This window comes from Coregonus lavaretus (assembly GCF_964263955.1).
Source record: "Coregonus lavaretus genome assembly, chromosome: 38".
NCBI classification, from domain to species: Eukaryota; Metazoa; Chordata; class Actinopteri; order Salmoniformes; family Salmonidae; genus Coregonus; species Coregonus lavaretus.
In genome coordinates this window covers 18,828,795-18,853,761 of record NC_140025.1, presented here as the reverse complement: position 1 = coordinate 18,853,761, position 24,967 = coordinate 18,828,795, and the positions used below count along the sequence as shown (strand labels likewise).

At 41.6% G+C, this 24,967-nt stretch overlaps 1 protein-coding gene across 1 annotated transcript in view; it reads right to left on the bottom strand.

Annotated features, from left to right (window-relative positions):
• LOC311112299 (integrin alpha-4-like) overlaps positions 1–5,698 on the bottom strand; it is a 36,556-nt gene extending 30,858 nt beyond the window's left edge. Inside the window, exons 1-11 of the mRNA XM_084155352.1 lie at positions 5,429–5,698; positions 5,168–5,283; positions 3,759–3,862; positions 3,556–3,685; positions 3,283–3,350; positions 3,041–3,167; positions 2,095–2,180; positions 1,488–1,550; positions 880–1,017; positions 530–638; positions 285–379 (exon numbers count right to left, since the gene is read on the bottom strand). Of these exons, the coding sequence (XP_084011478.1) occupies positions 285–379; positions 530–638; positions 880–1,017; positions 1,488–1,550; positions 2,095–2,180; positions 3,041–3,167; positions 3,283–3,350; positions 3,556–3,685; positions 3,759–3,862; positions 5,168–5,283; positions 5,429–5,604 (1,212 nt within the window). The 5' untranslated portion in view covers positions 5,605–5,698. The remainder of the gene's footprint in view (positions 1–284; positions 380–529; positions 639–879; positions 1,018–1,487; positions 1,551–2,094; positions 2,181–3,040; positions 3,168–3,282; positions 3,351–3,555; positions 3,686–3,758; positions 3,863–5,167; positions 5,284–5,428) is intronic.
• Between the last annotated feature and the right edge of the window lie 19,269 nt (positions 5,699–24,967).

Genomic DNA, 24,967 nt, shown 5'->3' with positions numbered 1-24,967 from the left:
AAGGGTTCTTCGGCTGTCTCCATAGGAGAACCCTTTTTGGTTTTAGGTAGAAGTATTTTGGGTTCCATGTAGAACCCTCTGTGAAAAGGGTTTTACATTGAACCCAAAAGGGTTCTACCTGGAACCTAAAGGTTTCTTCAAAGGGTTCTCCTGTGAGGACAGCCGAAGAACCGTTTTAGGTTCCAGATAGCACAGTTTTTTCTAAGAGTGTGGGGACAGACACATGCACAAACGCACACACACTCATTCCCATGCACAAACACAAACACTGGCTGGGGACATACTTGAGAAAAGTATTGTTCAAGTCCCGTCTTCCTCCCATTGTAGATATAAATAGCACCATGTAGGTCATCCTCTTGTGGTGCCCCAACTGCAACATCTGCAAAGCAGTTAGGCAGTCTATTCATTTCAATCTATTCTCACATTTTGAGATTCTGTCACTGGCCAAACTAGCTTAAGAAAGGGACTTTTGTGTTTCACTCTGCAGCTGTTAATCAATTTTGGACCCAAATGGCAAATATACATTTACCTGGATAGCCATCATCGTCGATATCTCCAAGACTTGTGATACTTTCCCCAAACCGGGATGCATATGAATCTCTCCCTGCTAATGTAAATTCCATCTCCTTCATGTTAGCCTGAGGAAGGGGAAAAAATAGCTTTTATTAAATAGAAGTTCAACAGCATTGTGTCTAGAGACCAATTGGAAATTGGAGGAAATCCACAATCCTCCAACCAGGATATCTGGAAAACCTGGGAAAGTTACCAGAATTTTGAAACCCTACTGCTGTAACAAAGTACAAATATGTAAATTAGGCCTCTAGATCGACCAGCCCTCCACCATACAGTAACTTGTCTGGGGGACGACTATTTGCTCACCTGTCCCTGGTTCATGTAGATGTGCACACGGCCCTCCTCCCTCACGGTGCTGAACATTGGAGCTCCCACCAGCAGGTCAGACAGGCCATCAGCGTTCAGGTCCACCGCACACACAGTGGCCCCAAAATAGGAACCCAGCTGTGAACAGGATGCAAAAGAGAAAAAAAACACAACTTGGGTCGGTTTCCCAGAAAGAGATGAAGCCTGTATTGGACTAAAAAGCATTCTCAATGAAGACTCCATTGACAGTGCTTTTTAGTCCAGCACTAGACCTAATCTGTGTCTGGGAAACCGCACCCTTGTGTAACAAACCCAAAGACCTTTAAATGATGGGAGATATGAAGTATTTAAAGCCTTATGATTGGATAAGGTAACCCAATGGTAGTTCAATACGATCTGCACATCAGAGAGCATCCATTGGATAATGTCAGCGTTGTTATTGACGGCACATATTCCCTTTCAGAAAATTATCATACGCTTTGAGAAGTACCATTTCAACGAAGACATAACATCACCAAAATATAGACAAAACATTATCCAGCGTAGCCATAACATGACAAAACCTAATCTCCCTATGTAGACATAACATGGTAATGACCCTTCCTCACCTTTTGACCTTTGACCTCAGAGATGATGCTCAGTGTGCTGGACTCCATGCTAAAGATGTAGGCCTGGGGAAGATACAGAGTGGGTCGGACACTTGCATTTGGAGACTGCACTGTCTGATGCTGAGGCATAAACTCATGTGTAAGAAAGGGATTGGTTTTTTGTCCATTCTTATAGCAATGGTTATGTGGCCCTCAAGATCAGGGTTCAATAATGTTTGGCCAAAAGGCCCATTTATGATTTGTGAGGATGTCCTGCGGAAAAGTTATTGAGAAAAAATCATTTGAATGATCAGACACTGAACTATAACAAAACACCCTCATAAATTGAAGAACTCAGAAATCACACATGGCCCTGTTTGAAAACTCTTATAAGGCATTTTACACTTCTCTATTTCTTGAATTAATCACTGATCTGACATGACAAATTTAAAGAAGGAATAAAATAGAACATTTGCTCACACCGATACAGTAATCTCTGGTCAGTGATTACTTCAAGGAAGGGAGGAAGGAAGAATGCATTTAAACAATATTTGAACAGGACCTGAGTGTATCTCTGTTTTCCTGTAGATGACAGTGGGTTGGAAAGGGATGCAGTGTTAACTCTTACTCTACCAGTCTGCCCATACTGGGGGGCTCCTCCCACTACCTCAGTGGAGTCTGGGTGCAGGAAGTGGCCAGCGCTGACTGAGTAACCTAAATCAAGAGAGAGACACTGCATCAGTTTCACTGCTTACATACATACACAATGGATTCATCTAACCTGTCAGGAGATAAGTGTGATAATTGTGTGATAGAAAAGTGCAGGGGAGTTTAGGGTTAGGACTAGGAGAGAGAGAGAGAGAGAGAGAGAGAGAGAGAGAGAGAGAGAGAGAGAGAGAGAGAGAGAGAGAGAGAGAGAGAGAGAGAGAGAGAGAGAGAGAGATAGATGCATACAATACAAACTGGAGTCATAGTATTTGGAACTTGCATCGCATAATATGCCTTCCCTTCTATTTGAAATGGTATTGATATTATTTGACATGTGCATACTACAGGTGAAAGTTCAATGTACATGGTTTCACTGTGCTGGTTTCTTTTTTAAGTTTTGGTTTTCAAGAAGGAAGCTGTGGAATGTTCAAGACCTGGGTATCATGATCTCTCCCATGCACACTGACCTCCAGAAGCCTCTTTTAGGAGAACCTGTTTTAGTCTCGTTTTGAATCAACCTTTTAACACCCTGAACATACTATATGTGATACACCACATGTTGTCAGATCAGTGATTAATTCAAGGAATAGAGAAGTGTAAAATGCCTTATAAGAGTTTTCAAACAGGGCCATGTGTGATTTCTGAGTTCTTCAATTTATGAGGGTGATTTGTTATAGTTCAGTGTCTGATCATTCAAATGATTTTTTCTCAACAACAACTGAGAGAGAGAGAGAGAGAGGGAAAGGACAGTATGGTCACCCTACTGTACATGTATTGAATGTCAGTCACTTTGAGATGATAGAAAGACAAGATATGAATATAACTAGTGTAAAGGTAATGTCAGTTCACTTCCCTAATTAACTTACCCAAATAACTTCCATAGAGGACGACGTTATCATCCAAGTAGGCAGCAGTGACCTGGCTGGATATGTTGTGGGCAAAAACAGACCCAGTCCAATACAAGGTTCCAGGGGCTCCCATTACTATGAGGTCCTGTTAAGCATAACAGTACACACCAATATAACTAATCTCAATTTAATGTGCAATATTACAATGAGAATTTGCAATAAGTTAGAATTCTCTGAGAGCAGAAATATTTCAAGCATACCCCGATAAGGACATTTGAAATCCCTGCTTGACATGATGCGTAGTCATTGCCAAACTGTTTTTGGTGATCTATTAAAAAACAAAACAAATGTGGAAGGACAACAATGGTTGATACAAACTATTCATAGTGGGGGATAAAAAACACTAGAGATGGTATATCAGCTCATCAACCAAACCTACATGTTCTTTAATTCATTCATCCATTCATTCATTCATTCATACAGCAAGACAATATTCCTGGACAGTCATGTTGAGTGATGCAATATTTCCATACCTCTGTAGCATGGAATTAAAGGACTTGATTGAATCAAGTCCGCCTCCAATTTGTAGCATACACCATGTGGCAACTTATTTGAATGGTCTTTTTTGGTGAAGAAGACATTTTTCCAACGATGTCCACAGGCCTGAAATGTGAAATGAAATACATTCAAATAAACAAATAATGTTGGTTTAAATTTCATTCCACACTACACATACCAACACAAGTCCATCCCGCTGCCGCCTGGAGAGGCTCACACCAAGCCACTGGTTATCAACCTCAGCAGAGCAGTGTCTGCCACAGGGCATGTCACTCATCACACCTACATGGAGAAATTAAACAACAACAGCAACACATTTGTCATCAACCCAGGACAAGCATGAGTTTATCAGGAAATCAACCCAGCACCAAACTAGCTCCTGGCAACTGTAGATGAGGTAGTTAGAGGGGAAACCCTGGGTATTTAAGTATCTGAAGACTGCTTCTAGTGCAGTCTGGGTGTTACTAATAAATAATAATGCATTTAATTTGCTTAGCCTTTTCATTACAGAAAGAATCTCAAAGCATGAAAAAAGCAAAACAAACACAAACAAATGCTATTTAGTTTACAAATGTAGTTTATTACAATATGTTGGGCTATATCTAAGACTTAACTGTGATCATCACCTTAACCTTTACGCTAAGAGGTCCAAACCTATTGACAAGGTCACTAGGTGTTGGGTTAAGGTCACTACATTACCCCCTTCCTTCCAGAGAGCATGTCCTCATGCTCACGTGTACATAACTCTCCAATGGCATCACGGGCGCCATCCCACTTCTGACACCAATCTTAGCCCTGACTGGGACTCAAACCTGGGTCCAGCAACTGTCAAGCCACCACCTTAACCTTACGCCAAGAGGTCTGAACATCTTGATGAGGTCGCTAGGTGTGGGGTCACGGTCGCTACAATATTTTTGCTGAATCTATTTTCCTCAATCTACATTGAAATCAAATTTGACTAAAACCAAATAAAAAAATAGGGTAGAAATTTAAATGGACCTACATTTATATAGTTTCTTCACTCTGTCCAGCTTGCTAACAATCACCGAAACGAAAGCAAGACAATCAGGGAGCATTGAAAATATAAAAAAACAATGGATAGAGGACTATTTTTTGCAAATTTTGACAGAGGAAATGCAGGGCTAAATGAGTTTCACACCCCTGGTGTAAAAGGACACTGGGGGGACACTGAAGCACTATTGATATTGTGGAGATCTTAATACAACACCTACAATAACGACCGCATAAAGAGGTTGACTGACAGAAGAAGGTCCCCGGGTTTGAATCCCAATCAGGCTGCAGGGCTAAATGAGTTTCCCACCCCTGGTGTAAAAGGACACTGGGGGGACACTGAAGCACTATTGATATTGTGGAGATCTTAATACAACACCTACAATAACGACCGCATAAAGAGGTTGACTGACAGAAGAAGGTCCCCGGGTTTGAATCCCAATCAGGCTGTCCCAAAAATGTGAGATGAATGATGAAAAAGCTATACTTAAAGTATCTAAAGATTGTTGGTGCGGTAAATCTACAATAACATGGGATTAAGTATGGCGACAGTTAATCATTGATTAATATACTAACCGAGTTGAATCTGTTCACAGTCCTTCTTGTCTGTAATTTTGCACTTGTAGATTACTCCAGGATTCCTGACAGCCTGGTTGAACTTTGAATTTGCAACTGGTGCACCAACTATTACCCTATAACAGACAGAATTTGACAGTCATAAATGTGGAGAACATAATGGGAAGATTAAAAACAAGTTCACCAAACTAAAATAAACATTCCATTCTGTTGCACACTCAATCATTTACATTTTAATCGCATTAAAATGTTAACACGCACCATGTCTGTTGCTGATGCTTGTGGAGCAACACAGAATATCCAAAAAATGATCCATTCGGACCCCTGAGTGGAATAGCGTGCGGTATGTCTAAATTGTACAAATCGGCATGACGTAAGAGAAAGCAAAACAACATGTATAGCCCTATGCTGTATAAACCTAGCCCGTGTGTAGTCATTTTTAATAAGTGTAGCGGAGTTCCAAAGATCAAAGATGAACTGAATGTTAGCTTGCTCAAACATCCATGGGGGCTTTTCTCGCTTGCTGCTCCATCTTCGGATACATGGTAATAGTGCAGTATGAGGAGGATGTCCTGACAAAATGTAGTAGGCAGAGTGTTTGACAGAAAGTAAGGTGGAGTCACTACAACACAGAGGCAACCCTCATTTCCCTAACTTGACGCACTGGAGCATTAAAATGATAGCCTGTCTATGCCCTTCTATGATTTATAAGTCTCCATTAACGCACTGCTTTTTATTTCAAACAAAACAATTGTAAAAAATGTTAATTCATGTTGTGGCTTAGCCTGAAACAAGGCAAAATTATACTATCACTGAAATGAGTATGTTTTGTTTGAGTTTATGAGTTTGTTTGGAAATGAGAAGGTACATTTAAAATCTGGGAATTGTAATGTCTCTGTCATTTCTCCCTTTCTACCTCCCTCTAATAAAATTAATTTTATGAAAGTGACTAAAACAATTGAATGTTTGAGAAACCAGCTGTCATTTCTCCTCCAGTTGCTCTGATTCGCCGGTCTACTGAGCCACCGGTCTGAGCGCACCACCTCGGCTACACCGGAATGGAAACCCAACGAAACCCACCGCACCCTAATCACTTCCTCATCTCATCACCACCCCTATTTAGCCGAGGACTGTTTTGGATGATGTTGTGTGTGATTGTTTAGCTTCGTGTCGTTTACTCTATCTTTGTTATTTATCTTGCTCATTGTTAAGTAAACCTTGACCTTGTTAATTCCTGCGTCTGCGTCCTGCCTCTTCGTATACTCAGTACTTGTCACACCAGCATCCTATTTAATTGCTATTCATTTAATTTTGATGACATCAGGATCAGGAGTCTGGACAGGCCTATTCTCACATAAATCCTTATTTATAAAAGGTCAAAGGCAAAAACAAAGATACAGTGCCTTGCAAAAGTATTCATCCCCATTGGCGTTTTTCCAATTTTGTTGCATTACAACCTGTAATTTAAATGATTTTTATTTGGATTTCATGTAACGGACATACACAAAATAGTCAAAATTGGTGGAGTGAAAAAAACAAATAACGGAAAAGTGGTGCGTGCATATGTATTCACCTCCTTTGCTATGAAGACCCTAAATAAGATCTGGTGCAACCAATTACCCTCAGAAGTCACATAATTAGTTAAATAAAGTCCACCTGTGTGCAATCTAAGTGTCACAGAAAGTGACTCTACCTTTCTTAAAAACTACAAAGAGTAACTCATTGGCCCCATTACTAAGGTCACCAACACATCTATTGGTCTCGGGGTGTTTCCAAGGGTATGGAAGTCGGCCATAATAAATCAGGCGACCCTGCTGACGTGAGTAACTACAGGCCCATTAGTATACTACCTGTGGTGTCAAAGGTTGTTGAAAAGTGTGTAGCAGAACAACTGATTGCCCACCTCAACAACAGCCCCTTCACATTACATTCCATGCAGTTTGGCTTCAGAGCGAAACACTCCACAGAAATGGCCAACTGCTTTTTTCTGGAAAATGTGAAGTCCAAGATGGACAAAGGGGGCGTTGTTGGGGCTGTGTTTCTGGACCTAAGGAAGGCTTTTGATACTGTTAACCATGAGATTCTCATCACAAAATTGTCCAAGTTCAACTTTTCCCCCGATGCCTTGAGATGGATGAAATCATACCTTGAAGGCAGAACTCAGTGTGTCAGAGTGAGCAATGAGCTGTTGCCCACTCTTAGCTATGATGTGGGTGTGCCCCAAGGGTCAATACTGGGGCCCCTCCTGTTCAGCCTGTACATTAATGATCTGCCTTCTGTCTGTACTGGGTCTGAAGTTCAAATGTATGCAGATGATACAGTGATAAATGTGCATGCAAAGAGCAAACAACAAGCTGCACAAGAACTCACTACTGTAATGGTCCAGGTTACAAAGTGGCTCAGTGACTCGTGTTTGCATCTCAATGTGAAAAAAACTGTTTGCATGTTCTTCACAAAGAGGGCAACAGATGCTACTGAGCCAGAAGTCTATGTGTCAGGGGAGAAGCTCCAGGGGGTATCTGATTTTAAGTACCTTGGCATCATACTTGATTCCAACCTCTCTTTTAAAAAGCATGTGAAAAAGGTAATTCAAATAACCAAATTCAACCTAGCTAATTTCCGATTTATACGAAATTGTTTGACTACAGAGGTAGCAAAACTGTACTTCAAATCTATGATACTCCCCCACTTAACATACTGCTTGACTAGTTGGGCTCAAGCTTGCTGTACAACAGTAAGACCTATTCAGTCTGTCTACAAACAGGCTCTCAAAGTGCTTGATAGGAAGCCCAATAGCCATCATCACTGTCACATCCTTAGAAAGCATGAGCTCCTGAGTTGGGAAAATCTTGTGCAATACACCGATGCATGTCTTGTATTCAAGATCCTAAATGGCTTGGCTCCCCCTCCACTCAGTATTTTTGTTAAACAGAAAACCCAAACATATGGCAGCAGATCCACAAGGTCTGCCATGAGAGGTGACTGTGTAGTTCCCCTAAGGAAAAGCACCTTTAGTAAATCTGCTTTTTCTGTGAGAGCTTCCCATGTCTGGAATACACTGCCATCAGACACACACAACTGCACCACATATCACACTTTCACAAAATGCTTGAAGACATGGCTAAAGGTCAATCAGATTTGTGAACATGGTCCCTAGCTGTGTGTTGCCGCTTTCCATGTCTGTTGTCTGTAACTTGTGAGGTGTGGAAACACTTTGTTGCTTTTATGAATTTTGTCTTGCTGCTTTTTGTTCTATGTTGCTCTGTCTGTATGCTACGTCTTGCTTGTCCTATGTTGCTATGTCTGTATGCTATGTCTTGTTCTATGTTGTTATTGTCTATATTGTAATTGTTTTTAATAACCTGCCCAGGGACTGCGGTTGAAAATTAGCCGGCTGGCTAAAACCGGCACTTTTACTGAAACGTTGATTAATGTGCACTGTCCCTGTAAAAATAAACTCAAACTCAACTCAACATGATCTCAGTATATATATACACACCTGTTCTGAAAGGCCCCAGACACTGCAACACCACCAAGCAAGGGGCACCACCAAGCAAGCGGCACCATGAAGACCAAGGAGCTCTCCAAACAGGTCAGGGACAAAGTTGTGGAGAAGTACAGATCAGGGTTGGGTTTTAAACAAATATCAGAAATTTGAACATCCCATGGAGCACCATTAAATCCATTATTAAACAATTGAAAGAATATGGCACCACAACAAACCTGCCAAGAGAGGGCCGCCCACCAAAACTCACGGACCAGGCAAGGAGGGCATTCATCAGATAGGCAACAAAGAGACCAACGATAACCTTGAAGGTGCTGCAAAGCTCCACAGCGGAGATTGGAGTATCTGTCCATAGGACCACTTTAAGCCGTACACTACACAGAGCTGGGCTTTACGGAAGAGTGGCCAGAAAAAAGCCATTGCTTAAAGAAAAAAATAAGCAAACACATTTGGTGTTCACCAGAAGCCACGTGGGAGACTCCCCAAACATATGGAAGAAGGTACTCTGTTCAGATGAGAGTAAAATAGATTTTTTTGGCCATCAAGGAAAACGCTATTTCTGGCGCAAACCCAACACCTCTCATCACCCGGAGAACACCGTCCCCACAGTGAAGCATGGTGGTGGCAGCATCATGCTATGGGGATGTTTTTCATCGTCAGGGACTGGGAAACTGGTCAGAATTGAAGGAATGATGGATGGCGCTAAATGCAGGAAAATTCTTGAGGGAAACCTGTTTCAGTCTTCCAGAGATTTGCGACTGGGACGGAGGTTCACCTTCCAGCAGGACAATGACCCTAAGCATACTGCTAAAGCAACACTCGAGTGGTTTAAGGGGAAACATTTAAATGTCTTGTAATGGCCTAGTCAAAGCCCAGACCTCAATCCAATTGAGAATCTGTGGTATGACTTAAAGATTGCTGTATACCAGCGGAATCCATCCAACTTGAAGGAGCTGGAGCAGTTTTGCCTTGAAGAATGGGCAAAAATACCAGTGGCTAGATGTGCCAAGCTTATAGAGACATACCCCAAGAAACGTTTAGATGTAATTGCTGCAAAAGGTGGCTCTACAAAGTATTGACTTTGGGGGGGGGGTGAATAGTTATGCACACTCAAGTTCTGTTTTTTTGTCTTATTTCTTGTTTGTTTCACACAAAAAAATATTTTGCATCTTCAAAGTGTTGTGTAAATAAAATGAACAACCCCCCCCAAAATCCATTTTAATTCCAGGTTGTAAGGCAACAAAATAGGTAAAATGCCAAAGGGGGTGAATACTTTCGCAAGCCACTGTATTGTCCACAATACATACAGTGGGGAGAACAAGTATTTGATACACTGCCGATTTTGCAGGTTTTCCTACTTACAAAGCATGTAGAGGTCTGTAATTTGTATCATAGGTACACTTCAACTGTGAGAGACGGAATCTAAAACAAAAATCCAGAAAATCACATTGTATGACTTTTAAATAATTCATTTGCATTTTATTGCATGACATAAGTATTTGATCATCTACCAACCAGTAAGAATTCCGGCTCTCACAGACCTGTTAGTTTTTCTTTAAGAAGCCCTCCTGTTCTCCACTCATTACCTGTATTAACTGCACCTGTTTGAACTCGTTACCTGTATAAAAGACCTGTCCACACACTCAAACATACTCCAGCCTCTCCACAATGGCAAGACCAGAGAGCTGTGTAAGGACATCAGGGATAAAATTGTAGACCTGCACAAGGGTGGGATGGGCTACAGGACAATAGGCAAGCAGCTTGGTGAGAAGGCAACAACTGTTGGTGCAATTATTAGAAAATGGAAGAAGTTCAAGATGACGGTCAATCACCCTCCGTCTGGGGCTCCATGCAAGATCTCACCTCGTGGGGCACCAATGATCATGAGGAAGGTGAGGGATCAGCCCAGAACTACACGGCAGGACCTGGTCAATGACCTGAAGAGAGCTGGGACCACAGTCTCAAAGAAAACCATTAGTAACACACTACGCCGTCATGGATTAAAATCCTGCAGCGCACGCAAGGTCCCCCTGCTCAAGCCAGCGCATGTCCAGGCCCATCTGAAGTTTGCCAATGACCATCTGGATGATCCAGAGGAGGAATGGGAGAAGGTCATGTGGTCTGATGAGACAAAAATAGAGCTTTTTGGTCTAAACTCCACTCGCCGTGTTTGGAGGAAGAAGAAGGATGAGTACAACCCCAAGAACACCATCCCAACCGTGAAGCATGGAGGTGTAAACATCATTCTTTGGGGATGCTTTTCTGCAAAGGGGACAGGACGACTGCACCGTATTGAGGGGAGGATGGATGGGGCCATGTATCGCGAGATCTTGGCCAACAACCTCCTTCCCTCAGTAAGAGCATTGATGATGGGTCGTGGCTGGGTCTTCCAGCATGACAACGACCCGAAACACACAGCCAGGGCAACTAAAGAGTGGCTCCGTAAGAAGCATCTCAAGGTCCTGGAGTGGCCTAGCCAGTCTCCAGACCTGAACCCAATAGAAACTCTTTGGAGGGAGCTGAAAGTCCGTATTGCCCAGCGACAGCCCCGAAATCTGAAGGATCTGGAGAAGGTCTGTATGGAGGAGTGGGCCAAAATCCCTGCTGCAGTGTGTGCAAACCTGGTCAAGACCTACAGGAAACGTATGATCTCTGTAATTGCAAACAAAGGTTTCTGTACCAAATATTAAGTTCTGCTTTTCTGATGTATCAAATACTTATGTCATGCGATAAAATGCAAATGAATTACTTAAAAATCATACAATGTGATTTTCTGGATTTTTGTTTTAGATTCCATCTCTCACAGTTCATGTGTACCTATGATAAAAAATTACAGACCTCTACATGCTTTGTAAGTAGGAAAACCTGCAAAATCGGCAGTGTATCAAATACTTGTTCTCCCCACTGTATGTCAGATCTTAACTTGATCACACTTTTGTCGTGGAGAATTTTCCTTATGCATCAGGTAATTCAAATGAGCCTTGTGAATGGCTGAAAATGAGCAGTTCTCTTTCTCGCCATGAGGGGGCAGTCGAGTCATTGGGATCAGGGCTTGCTATCAAAATGATATTCTCTCTCGCTTGCTCAAACGCTAGGCCTGAAATGCAGCCGTACACATCAACAACTGTCATTTTAAATAGCTTAATAACACAAGATAGGTAAAAAATATATATATATATATATTCGTGGCCTGGGGTGGTCTAGCGGTTAGTGCTGCTGCCTTCAGCCCGCACATATGCCTATCTTGTTGGTGTGGGTTCGATTCTGGCACGAATAACTCAAAACCCGAATTGACTTGATGTAGTTACACATTTCAAATATGGACAGTCCAGGTTTATTATTTTATTCCGATCTTAGGAAATAAATAGGAAACAAATAAATAAGAAACAAATAAATCGGAAACAAATAAAATAACAGTCATTAGGCTACACCAGTCCTTCTCAAATAGTGGGGCGCGCCCCCCTGGGGGGGCTCAGAGCGATGCCAGGGGGGCGCTTTTTTTGCCGCAGGGAGTAGGATTTTTTTGCACCGAACAAGAGCACACAGCACAGAGCAGGAGATATGAAGTGCAGATAACAAACCCTTAAGAGACACCATGGAAAAATATTTAACAGGGATGAAAGGCGGAGAGAGACAGAGATGAGACAAACGTAAGTCTCCCGAAAGCTAAGACAAGGAAATATGACGAAGCGTATGTAGCGCTTGGCTTCACTGCAACTACGGTGGGAGACGAGGAAAGACCGGTATGTTTACTGTGTCTAAAAATGTTGGCAGCGGACAGCATGAAGCCAAATAAATTAAGGCGTCACTTAAAGACATTACACCCCAATCACCAGACCACTAAAAACAAGAGTCTTCTCTGCTATCTGTGAGGAGATGGGAGCTGAACATCAAGCTGTGCTGTTTCACAGTGAAGCAAGGTGGCTGTCACAAGGAAAAGTCTTGTCCCAAGTTTTTGAGCTCAGAGAGCAGATAAGAATGTTTTCGGAGCAGGAGCACAAGTATGACCTCGCAGAAAAATTTAGTGATGAGAACTTCCTGGCAAAACTGGCCTCCCTGAGTGACATATTTGGAAAGCTAAATGAACTAAATCTACAGCTTCAAGGGAAAGATAAACACCTCAGGTCGCAGACAAGATCAGCTCTTTCACTCGAACACTTGCAATGTGGGACAGGCGACTTGATGAAGGAAATACTGATTCATTCAAGAACCTGCATGAATTTGTTGACACTACTGACTATGATGCCACCTCAGTGATTCCATATATTAAGGAGCATATTTCATCACTGATGGGATTCTTTAAAAAGTACTTCCCTGAAAACAGTTCCCAATATGACTGGGTCAGAGATCCTTTCAATGCACCAGCTCCAACTGGTTTCAGCTCTGCAGAGGAGGACCAGTTCATTGATATGACGTCTGACTCCACATTGAGACTGAGGTTCACATCAAAGACACTGAGTGAATTCTGGGTGTAGAGAGGCAGTATCCACTCTTAGGGCAGAGGGCCAAGGGCATTCTTCTTCCTTTTGCAACATCTTATCTTTGTGAGACTGGCTTCTCTGCTGTTGCTGCACTGAAGACCAAGTACAAGTCCCAGCTAAACATTGAGCAGGAGCGGAGAGTTGCAGTATCATGCTTCAAACCCCGCTTCGAAAAGCTGTGCACTGCAAAACGTGCTCATTGTAGCCATTAATCCTGACTTCCTCATTTTTATAAAAAAATCTGCACAAATTGTTTTATTCATTTTTGTTTTATAGGTCAAAGTGTTTCATATATTGTGCTCCTGAGTTAATGTGGCTGATCAATTTGAATGTATTATTATTTATTTATTATACTTTATTTTACAGTATCAAATGGTCAAAAAATGTTTACAGTTTAAATAAGGTTTGAATTTTTTATTTTATTTCAGGCAAATTGATGAACTTTAAGTATTTTCTGTTACAGACTAAAAACAATGTTAATAAAGTTAATCTTTGTTGTAAGTTGATCTATATTACTTTCTTTTTTCTTTTTTTGTTTTCTTTAATGTTAATAAGGATACAATGTTATGCAGAGGTGTACTTATAACAATTTTATAGACAAATTATACTATTTACAGTCGCGGCGGAGAGTTGGGGGGCGCGAAATGTTTACTTCTTCCTAGGGAGGCGTAACAGAAAATAATTGAGAAGCACTGGGCTACACCAACATTAGTTTCCATTCATACAAAGTGTCGGGTAAATTGCCATAGTAGGTTTGCCGTGGTAAACAAGGAAATACTTTATTTATATTGTACGGAATACTTGTCAATTAGATAAATCGCCTTTCGTCTGTTAAAAAATGACTATCATATCTTGAAATACTTTGGTTGCAAGCATCTTTTAGGGAGCAGTAATGAGGTGACCAATAATGGTTACAATTGAGATCAGCTGTGCGGGTGAATTTAGCTCGTATTGGTGGTTTAACGACACATCAGCTGACGATAATAAGGATACTGCCTTTTGAGGCAGAATTTCTAGGCAGGTTGTCAAAATTGGCATGTTACAATCCCATGTATCCTTCACCGGGGAGGCTATCACACCTTGCAGCGCAGTGAAAACTAACAATTTCTGAATTAATGGCAGACAGAAGTCCCCGCTTGGGATAACATTTTCCAGAAGAATAACGAATAACTTCACGAAATGTAAGCATAAAGTTAATTTATTCACCAAATTATGTTAAAATGACAAATGACTTTCATATGAATTGTGAATTCAAATGTTGAGTAACTAACTGGTGTTTATCAGCCTGTTGCTAAGCTAGCTAGCCAGCTAGATAACACATCAGATGCGATAGCTAGCTAGGAGGCGATCTCATCCTGCTTATCGCCTGTTTAGAGATGAACAACTAAACTAACCAATCGTAGATGTACTAATTCCACGGCACATGGTATATGAACTGATACAAAAAAACAACACTTAATTCTGCCACCAACAGAATGCTATATACATGGGGCATACATCAATCTCAGCTCTGCAGATTTTGCCTGCGAAGAGACAGAATCATTAGATCATTTTTCTGGTATTGCCCATATGTAGCTTGTTTCTGGTCACAGGTTCAGGAATGGCAAAAAAAATCACAACATTCATATAAAATTAACCCTACAAATAGCAGTGTTGGGTGATTTGGAAAGCCATAGTCAATCAATCAACAATATAATAATTCTTGTAGGAAAGGTTTTCATCTTTAGCTCACAATCTCTGGATACTATGCGATTAGAAAGGTACAAAATTCATGTAAAACATCACAGAACAGTTGAAAAATGTGGCACAGGGTGGTCAAGGGTGATAGGTGGGATGAGCTGAGAGTAGCTGAGGGGTGGGATTAAAGAGCTCATGATCAGTAATGGTATTATAGAAAACACTACATATAATATAATGTATACCAGAGTAAAATCTAATGTATGTATATATTGTATGTATGGTGGATGGGTTAATAAAAAAATGCAACAATAATACTAACCACACTATTGATTTGATTATTGTACACAACTTGACCAAGTCTAAAAGTATGCAAAACTGTTATTAACAACATAATTGCACATTAATAAAGGTAGTTGTGGCTTCAGCAACTTGAACCAGCAATGCAATTTGAGTTGTGAGGTTAATTTCTCTGCTTGTTCCCGGTTGAAGGACATCCCACCCTGACACCTTGCAGATGTAAAGAACCTCCCAGCCACCAGGATAATCCTCATATCCCAGGATATTACTCAGGAGTGTGTGCAACATCACAATGTTATACAGAAATAGATTAACCTATGTTATTGTTTATCATGAAGATTTGCCAGGACATTGTAACTTATGAAGCTCATTCTAAAATATACAGTGGGGAAAAAAAGTATTTAGTCAGCCACCAATTGTGCAAGTTCTCCCACTTACAAAGATGAGAGAGGCCTGTAATTTTCATCATAGGTACACGTCAACTATGACAGACAAAATGAGAAAAAAGAATCCAGAAAATCACATTGTAGGATTTTTAATGAATTTATTTGCAAATTATAGTGGAAAATAAGTATTTGGTCAATAACAAAAGTTTCTCAATACTTTGTTATATACCCTTTGTTGGCAATGACACAGGTCAAACGTTTTCTGTAAGTCTTCACAAGGTTTTCACACACTGTTGCTGGTATCTTGGCCCATACCTCCATGCAGATCTCCTCTAGAGCAGTGATGTTTTGGGGCTGGCGCTGGGCAACACAGACTTTCAACTCCCTCCAAAGATTTTCTATGGGGTTGAGATCTGGAGACTGGCTAGGCCACTCCAGGACCTTGAAATGCTTCTTACGAAGCCACTCCTTCGTTGCCCGGGCGGTGTGTTTGGGATCATTGTCATGCTGAAAGACCCAGCCACGTTTCATCTTCAATGCCCTTGCTGATGGAAGGAGGTTTTCACTCAAAATCTCACGATACATGGCCCCATTCATTCTTTCCTTTACACGGATCAGTCGTCCTGGTCCCTTTGCAGAAAAATAGCCCCAAAGCATGATGTTTCCACCCCCATGCTTCACAGTTAGTATGGTGTTCTTTGGATGCAACTCAGCATTCTTTGTCCTCCAAACACGACGAGTTGAGTTTTTACCAAAAAGTTATATTTTGGTTTCATCTGACCATATGACATTCTCCCAATCCTCTTCTGGATCATCCAAATGCACTATAGCAAACTTCAGACAGGCCTGGACATGTACTGGCTTAAGCAGGGGGACACGTCTGCACTGCAGGATTTGAGTCCCTGGCGGCGTAGTGTGTTACTGATGGTAGGCTTTGTTACTTTGGTCCCAGCTCTCTGCAGGTCATTCACTAGGTCCCCCCGTGTGGTTCTGGGATTTTTGCTCACCGTTCACTTGTGATCATTTTGACCCCACGGGGTGAGATCTTGCGTGGAGCCCCAGATCGAGGGAGATTATCAGTGGTCTTGTATGTCTTCCATTTCCTAATAATTGCTCCCACTGTTGATTTCTTCAAACCAAGCTGCTTACCTATTGCAGATTCAGTCTTCCCAGCCTGGTGCAGGTCTACAATTTTGTTTCTGGTGTCCTTTGACAGCTCTTTGGTCTTGGCCATAGTGGAGTTTGGAGTGTGACTGTTTGAGGTTGTGGACAGGTGTCTTTTATACTGATAACAAGTTCAAACAGGTGCCATTAATACAGGTAACGAGTGGAGGACAGAGGAGCCTCTTAAAGAAGAAGTTACAGGTCTGTGAGAGCCAGAAATCTTAATTGTTTGTAGGTGACCAAATACTTATTTTCCACCATAATTTGCAAATAAATTCATTACCAATCCTACAATGTGATTTTCTGGAATTTTTTTTCTCAATTTGTCTGTCATAGTTGACGTGTACCTATGATGAAAATGACAGGCCTCTCTCATCTTTTTAAGTGGGAGAACTTGCACAATTGGTGGCTGACTAAATACTTTTTTTCCCCACTGTAGATGTGATTTCAGTTCCAGGGGATTGCACTGTGTTCAAGTCTTCAATTTAAACCACAATTAGTTGAATTCGGTGTTAGAGAAGGGCTGGAACAAAAACCTATCAACGCCTCTCCTAGGTATAAAAAAAACTTTGACTAAATTTGCCCTCATGTACTGAACAAGCTTATGAATGTTAATCTCCTTGAGATGTCCCTCACTTGAGAATTTCTTATTTTGTACAGTGGACTGTGTTTTATCCCCCTAGAGTTAGTCGATTAACACACCTAATCTAAGTTACATAACAAAAAAATGCCCATGAAAATTTCCCAGTTAATGGTAGAGATATCTGGGATATTTTGCATTGGATGCGTTTCAATCCACTGCATCCGCCAGTGTCTGCGGTGAAAGGTGGCAGAGCTAGAGCGGTGTTTGTCAGACTATGAGACATCCTGAAAATCGGTCTTCTCACGAAAACGTGTGCAGCATCCGCACGGTTCAATCTACAAACTATTATGCCTGCTCTATGGAAAGGGGAGACTCTCACAAACACGATGTTGTTCTCCGTTTTACTGAAGGTGGTACCGTCGACGTGCCAACTTCTGTTTGGTAGCGTCCGAACCGTTTGGGCTACAAACTAATAAGACCCCACTGTGGAAAGGGGAGATTCTCAAGAACACGATGGTTTTCTCCAAAAATTGAATGGAAGTATGAAGGTAGTTTTGTGCCTACCCCAAAAAAGAGGTTAAATACAGTATGTGTAGAATATATCCAGTACCAGTCAAAAGTTTGGACACACCTACTCATTCAAGGGTTTTTCTTTATTTTTACTATTTTCTACATGGTAGAATAATAGTGAAGACATCAAAACTATGAAATAACACATATGGAATCATGTAGTAACCAAAAAAGTGTATTAAAAATATATATTTTAGATTCTTCAAAGCAGCCACCCTTTGCCTTGATGACAGCTTTGCACACTCTTGGCATTCTCTCAACCAGCTTCATGAGGTAGTCACCTGGAATGCATTTCAATTAACAGGTGTGCCTTGTTAAAAGTTAATTTGTGGAATTTCTTTCCTTCTTAATGCGTTTGAGCCAATCAGTTGTGTTGTGACAAGGTAGGGGTGGGGGGTTTACAGAAGACAGCCCTATTTGGTAAAATATCAAGTCCATATTATGGCAAGAACAGCTCAAATAAGCAAAGAGAAACGACAGTCCATCATTACTTTAAGACATGAAGATCAGTCAATACGGAAAATTTCAAGTTTCTTCAAAACCTTGTTTCTTATGATTTATTTATTCATTATTTTACCAATTTTTTCTCCCCAATTTCTATCTTGTCTCATCGCTGCAACTCCCCAATGGGCTCAGGAGGCAAAGTTTCTTCAAGTGCAGTCGCAAAACCTATCAAGCGCTAAGATGAAACTAGCTCTCATGAGGACCGCCACAGGAATGGAAGACCCAGAGTTACCTCTGCTGCAGAGGATAAGTTCATTAGAGTTACCAGCCGCAGAAATTGCAGCCCAATTAAATGCTTCACAGAGTTCAAGTAACAGACACATCTCAACATCAACTGTTCAGAGGGGACTGTGTGAATCAGGCCTTCAGGCCTTCATGGCTGTATGCAACTCCACCTGAGTTAGTCCAAATTCAATATTTGACCAAGTAAGATCCCATGATTCAATATCATATTCTAATAGGATGATGATTGTATTTCCCTGTCAACGTTTTTACAGTTGTGTTGTTATCAAAGTATTTCATACTTTCTTCATGACACAGTATTAGTGGCTATTTTGAACACCACAAAAGGGTAGAAACCACTTCCGGTATATAATACAGCAAAACATACAGTATAACATCAGCTTAAAACATCCAGGAAAACAAGGCACAATTATTTACTTACTACTATAATTGCAAATCTAAACGTTTTGCATCGTTTTAAGTAATTACTGCATTACATGTCACCAAGAAAATGGGGTTCACCAATAAACAGTGAGGGAAAAAAGTATTTGATCCCCTGCTGATTTTGTACGTTTGCCCACTGACAAAGACATGATCAGTATATAATTTCAATGGTAGTTTATTTGAACAGTGGGAGACAGAATAAGAACAAAAAAATCCAGAAAAACGCATGTCAAAAATGTTATAAATTGATTTGCATTTTAATGAGGGAAATAAGTATTTGACCCCCTCTCAATCAGAAAGATTTCTGGCTCCCAGGTGTCTTTTATACAGGTAACGAGATTAGGAGTACACTCTTAAAGGGAGTGCTCCTAATCTTAGTTTGTTACCTGTATAAAAGACACCTGTCCACAGAAGCAATCCATCAATCAGATTCCAAACTCTCCACCATGGCTAAGACCAAAGAGCTCTCCAAGGATGTCAGGGACAAGATTGTAGACCTACACAAGGCTGGAATGGGCTACAAGACCATCGCCAAGCAGCTTGGTGAGAAGGTGACAACAGTTGGTGCGATTATTCGCAAATGGAAGAAACACAAAAGAACTGTCAATCTCCCTCGGCCTGGGACTCCATGCAAGATCTCACCTCGTGGAGTGGCAATGATCATGAGAATGGTGATGAATCAGCCCAGAACTAGGATCTTGTCAATGATCTCAAAGCAGCTGGGACCATAGTCACCAAGAAAACAATTGGTAACACACTACGCCGTGAAGGACTGAAATCCTGCAGCGCCCGCAAGGTCCACCTGCTCAAGAAAGCACATATACAGGGCCGTCTGAAGTTTGCCAATGAACATCTGAATGATTCAGAGGAGAACTGGGTGAAAGTATTGTGGTCAGATGAGACCAAAATCGAGCTCTTTGCCATCAACTCAACTCGCCGTGTTTGGAGGATGAAGAATGCTGCCTATGACCCCAAGAACACCATCCCCACCGTCAAACATGGAGGTGGAAACATTATGCTTTGGGGGTGTTTTTCTGCTAAGGGGACAGGACAACTTCACTGCATCAAAGGGCCGATGGACGGGGCCATGTATTGTTAAATCTTGGGTGAGAACCTCCCTCCCTCAGCCAGGGCATTGAAAATGGGTTGTGGGTGGGTATTCCAGCATGACAATGACCCAAAACACACGGCCAAGGCAACAAAGGAGTGGCTCAAGAAGAAGCACATTAAGGTCCTGGAGTGGCCTAGCCAGTCTCCAGACCTTAATCCCATAGAAAATCTGTGGAGGGAGCTGAAGGTTCGAGATGCCAAACGTCAGCCTCGAAACCTTAATGACTTGGAGTTTTTGACATGCGTTTTTGTTGTTATTCTGTCTCTCACTGTTCAAATAAACCTACCATTAAAATTATAGACTGATCATGTCTTTGTCCGTGGGCAAACGTACAAAATCAGCAGGGGATCAAATACTTTTTTCCCTCACTGTATTCATTGGCTATGTCATAGCTAATTTTCTAAGATAAATATTGATACATTACCAGCTTTAACACTTTTAATCTGCAAAAAGGACAAATTAATTAGTGGGACCAGCTCGGAGGCCCAGTTTATGAGCTCCATCAGCAGCAGATTAACATTTTCAATGGAAAATGAATGTGTTTATCGAATCACATCGAACCAAATCCATTTGTTCATCTAATCAAACCGATTAGCTTCAAACTAAAACGTACCGTTCCTGTATCGTATCTGTCACGACTTCCGCCGAGGCTGCCACCCCGTCCTGGTTCGGGCAGGCTTCGGCGTTCGTCGTCACCGGAGTACTAGCTACTGCCGATCCCATTCTCATCACTCCACTTGTCATGTCTTGTCTTGTCAATCACACACACACCTGGTGCTCATTCCCCTAATTAGTATGTGAGTGATTGTTTGTTGTGAGAGTGTGTAGCTTGGTTGAGCTACTATTCACTGTGTTTATGCCAAGGTGGATGTTTTCCCTTGTAATAGTTTCGTTTGACGCTTGGGGTGTTGGATTTATGTAAACGGATTAAACTCTGGACTTCGATATTTTACCTCCTGCGCCTGACTCCTTCAGTCACACCTCGTCACAGTATTGGAGCTCATGTATCTAGATCTAATCGTCTTCAAAGGGAAAGATGCACAATCCTACTAAAGTAGCTTTGCTGGTTTTTCTATGTATTGGCAGGACAGAATGGCAGCGTCGATTAAGCTCAAGAGGGGGGGTGTGTGTCTCTTTGTTAACAACAGCTGGTGCGTGATCTGTAATATTAAGGAAGTTACAATACCTCAAGATAAGCTTTAGACCAGGGGTGTCAAACGCAAACGGGTTTAATCCGGCCCGCGAAATGATTTTGTAAAGTATAAAAATGAGCTGCACTTTTTCAATAAAATAAACTGTTGTTCCAATTGCGTCCACTGGATGGCGCAATATCAATTGTGTTAAGCAAGCAAACTGTTTATACCGGGGCAGAGCAAGTAGGTCAAGCAAGTGCAGCCAGTCCGGATGAGCTACTTTGTTTTGGCCGCAATATTTATTACGGCTTCTACTTTTAACATAATGTGCTTTGGCACCCTCATTGCCCCAATATGTCTCTGTCAAAATAGAGAAAAGTGGACGCAGAGTGCAGAGTGTTCCAAGAAAAATGGTCATCCTCCTATTTATTCACGGAATTGAATGGGAAAGCTGTATGTTTGGTGTGTTCACAGCGTGTTGCAGTGCTGAAAGAATATAACCTTCGTCGCCACTATGTGAGTCTTCATGCTGACAAATATGACAACTTTCAAGGACAGCGGAGAAGAGAGAAGGTGAATGAACTGTTGGCGGGTCTGAAGAAACAGCAGTCTGTTTACTCACAGCCAAGACATCAGTGACGCTGCAGTGAAAGCTAGCTACCTCATTGCTAATGAAATCGCAGTGGCTTCAAAGCCATTTAGTGAGGGTGAATTTGTAAATACATGCATGATGAAGGTAGCGGAGATTGTGTGCCCTGAAAAGCGCCAGGCTTTTGCAAATATCAGCCTGACAAGAAACACAGTTGCAGACAGGATTTCCGATCTTTCAGTGGATTTGGACAGCCAGTTGAAGCAAAAAGTAAAGTCATTTATTGCATTTTCGGTTGCAATTGATGAAAGCACGGACATTACAGATGTTGCACAACTGGCCATTTTCATCCGCGGAGTTGATGACACATTGACCGTCACCGAGGAGTTTGTGGAGTTGGTGCCGATGACAGATACAACGACAGCAGCTGATATTTTCACCGCACTCGTTGGTGCGCTGGACAGGGTCGGAGTGGACTGGTCCCGTGCTGTCAGCCTGGCTACAGATGATGATCGGGAAAAAAGCAGGCGTTGTGACAAAGTTCAGAGAGAGAGTGCAATCTGCAAATGGCGGACGTGATTTTTTGACTTTTCACTGTATTTTGCACCAGGAGGCATTGTGTTGCAAGTCATTAAAGATGGATAACGTCATGAAGGTGGTCATCCAAACTGTTAATTTCATCCGATCCAGAAGCCTGAATCACTGTCAGTTTGACAGCCTTCTCAGAGAGAAAGATTACATCTATGGCCTGCCATACCACACTGAGGTAAGATGGTTAAGCCGAGGTGCTGTGCTGAGGCGTTTCTTTGATTTACGAGAAGAAATTGAACAGTTCATGGAAGAAAAGGGCAAACCAGTGTTAGAATTTTATTCCGTAGAATGGATGCAGGACCTTGCATTTATGGTGGATGTTACAGAGCACCTGAATAACTTGAACAAACAGCTGCAAGGGCGCAACAAAGTTGTCACGCATTATTATGACAGCATACGTTCTTTCAAGTTGAAGCTGTCATTGTGGGAGACGGTGGTGATGCAGCTCACTTCTCCTGTCTGAAAAATGTGTGCGCGACCCAACATGTGGCAGACATGAAGCGGTTCAAAGATAAAATAACGGGACTGTTACGGGAGTTTTAGCAACGCTTTCAGATTGTTGGTGAACTGGAGAAAGACTTCAACGTTTTTTGCTCGCCATTCACCGTGAATTCCTCTGATCTGCCCGTCAGCATCCAACTTGAAATAATAGACTTGCAGTGTGACCCGGATTTGAAGGGCAAATTTGCCGCAGCTGGCTTGGACACATTATCAGAATCTCTTGCCAGGTTACCCCAACTTGACAGCCCTCGCTGCAAAACTGTTGTGCATGTTTGGAACCACATATCTTTGTGAGATCTGTGATATACTTCTGTGAATCACTGAAGCATTGTGTGTTTGTGTGTTCTTTTTCTTTAGAATTTTCAAATAAACTTGAGGTGTTTTATGATTAATAGTGATATTGTGCTTGTACTATTTTGGACACACTGTCCTCAGGCTCCAGCTTTATGTTTTATGTTGATCGTATTAAAACAAAGAAAACAATCTGAAGTTGTTGTTTTTAAGTTATATATACCATGATTTTACCGGTCCGGCCCACTTGGGAATAGATTTTCCTCCATGTGGCCCCTGAGCTAAAATGAGTTTGACACCCCTGCTTTAGACCATACTATTTACCAAGGCCATACTATTTTCGTAGCTGTCTATTTACCACCACAAACCAATGCTGGCACTAAAACAACAATCAATGCTCATCCAGAAGCACTGCTCCTAGTGGCCGGTGATTTTAATGCAGGAAAACTGAAAATCTGTTTTACCTCATTTCTACCAGCATGTCACCTGTGCAACTAGAGAAGAAAAAAACTCTAGATCACCTTTATTCCACACACATAAACACACACCCTGTGTATATAGCCAAGTTATCATTACTCATTGTGTATTTATTATATGTTTTACTTTTCTATTATTTCTCTATTTTATTTCTGTCTGCATCCGTCTTACCTCATTTTTACCAGCATGTCACCTGTGCAACTAGAGGTGAAAAAACTCTAGATCACCTTTACTCCACACAGAGAAATGCTCTCCCTCGCCCTCCATTTCACAAATCTGTCCATAACTCTATCCTGCTGATTCCTGCTTACCAGCAAAAACTAAAACAGGAAGTACCAGTGACGCGCTCAATACGGAAGTGGTCCAATGAAGCGGATGCTAAGCTACAGGACTGTTTCACTAACGCAGACTGGAATATTATCTGGGATTCATCTGATTGCATTGTGGAGTTTACCACATCAGTCACCGGCTTCATAAATAAGTGCATCGACGACATCATCCCCACAGTGACCACAGGGGCATATCCCAAACAGAAGCACATCGACTCAGTACTGGGGCCTGTTGCACAAAAGTAGAATTAAGACATCCGGGATAAATGACTCAGCTGAGCTCAATGAAGCCAAAACATGTGCGTCCAGGCTTAATTGGTTGCACAAAGACCAAGCCAGGATGAGCAGACACGGATTCATTAAGCCAGGTGAAACCAATCCTGGATAGGTGCGCGCTCACGGCTCACTCAAATAGACCCCGCCACAGATCACAGATTAACTGATTTACCATGGCAACTAGAGCCGCGTACTTTTCCCCGTCGGAAGCACAAATCCTCATGGAGGCATACGAGGAGGTAAAATATATAATTAAGAAGAAAGGCAACACCGCCACAGTGATAAAGCAAAGAGAAAAAGCGTGGCAAAGTATTGCAGACCGCCTGAATGCGTAAGTAGTGCACAATTACACACTCACCGCTCCGCTGAAACATCACAATTACAATTCAAATATTTAATTCACATCTCCAAAAATGCAGTTGTACTGTAATTATGAAACGGTTAAATTTTTAATTGAAATGCACTGCAGATATGAGTGAAATTGTGTAAAGTAACTCCATCACACTGTATAAAGCTATGATAAATTTTTTGATATTTTTACTGAAAACAAGACAAAAATACCAAGTAATTTTTTGCAGTGTGACTCCATTAAATGTGTGTGTGTGTGTGTGTGTGTGTGTGTGTGTGTAGATTAAACATGAACGGGCCAAAACGGACATGGCAGCA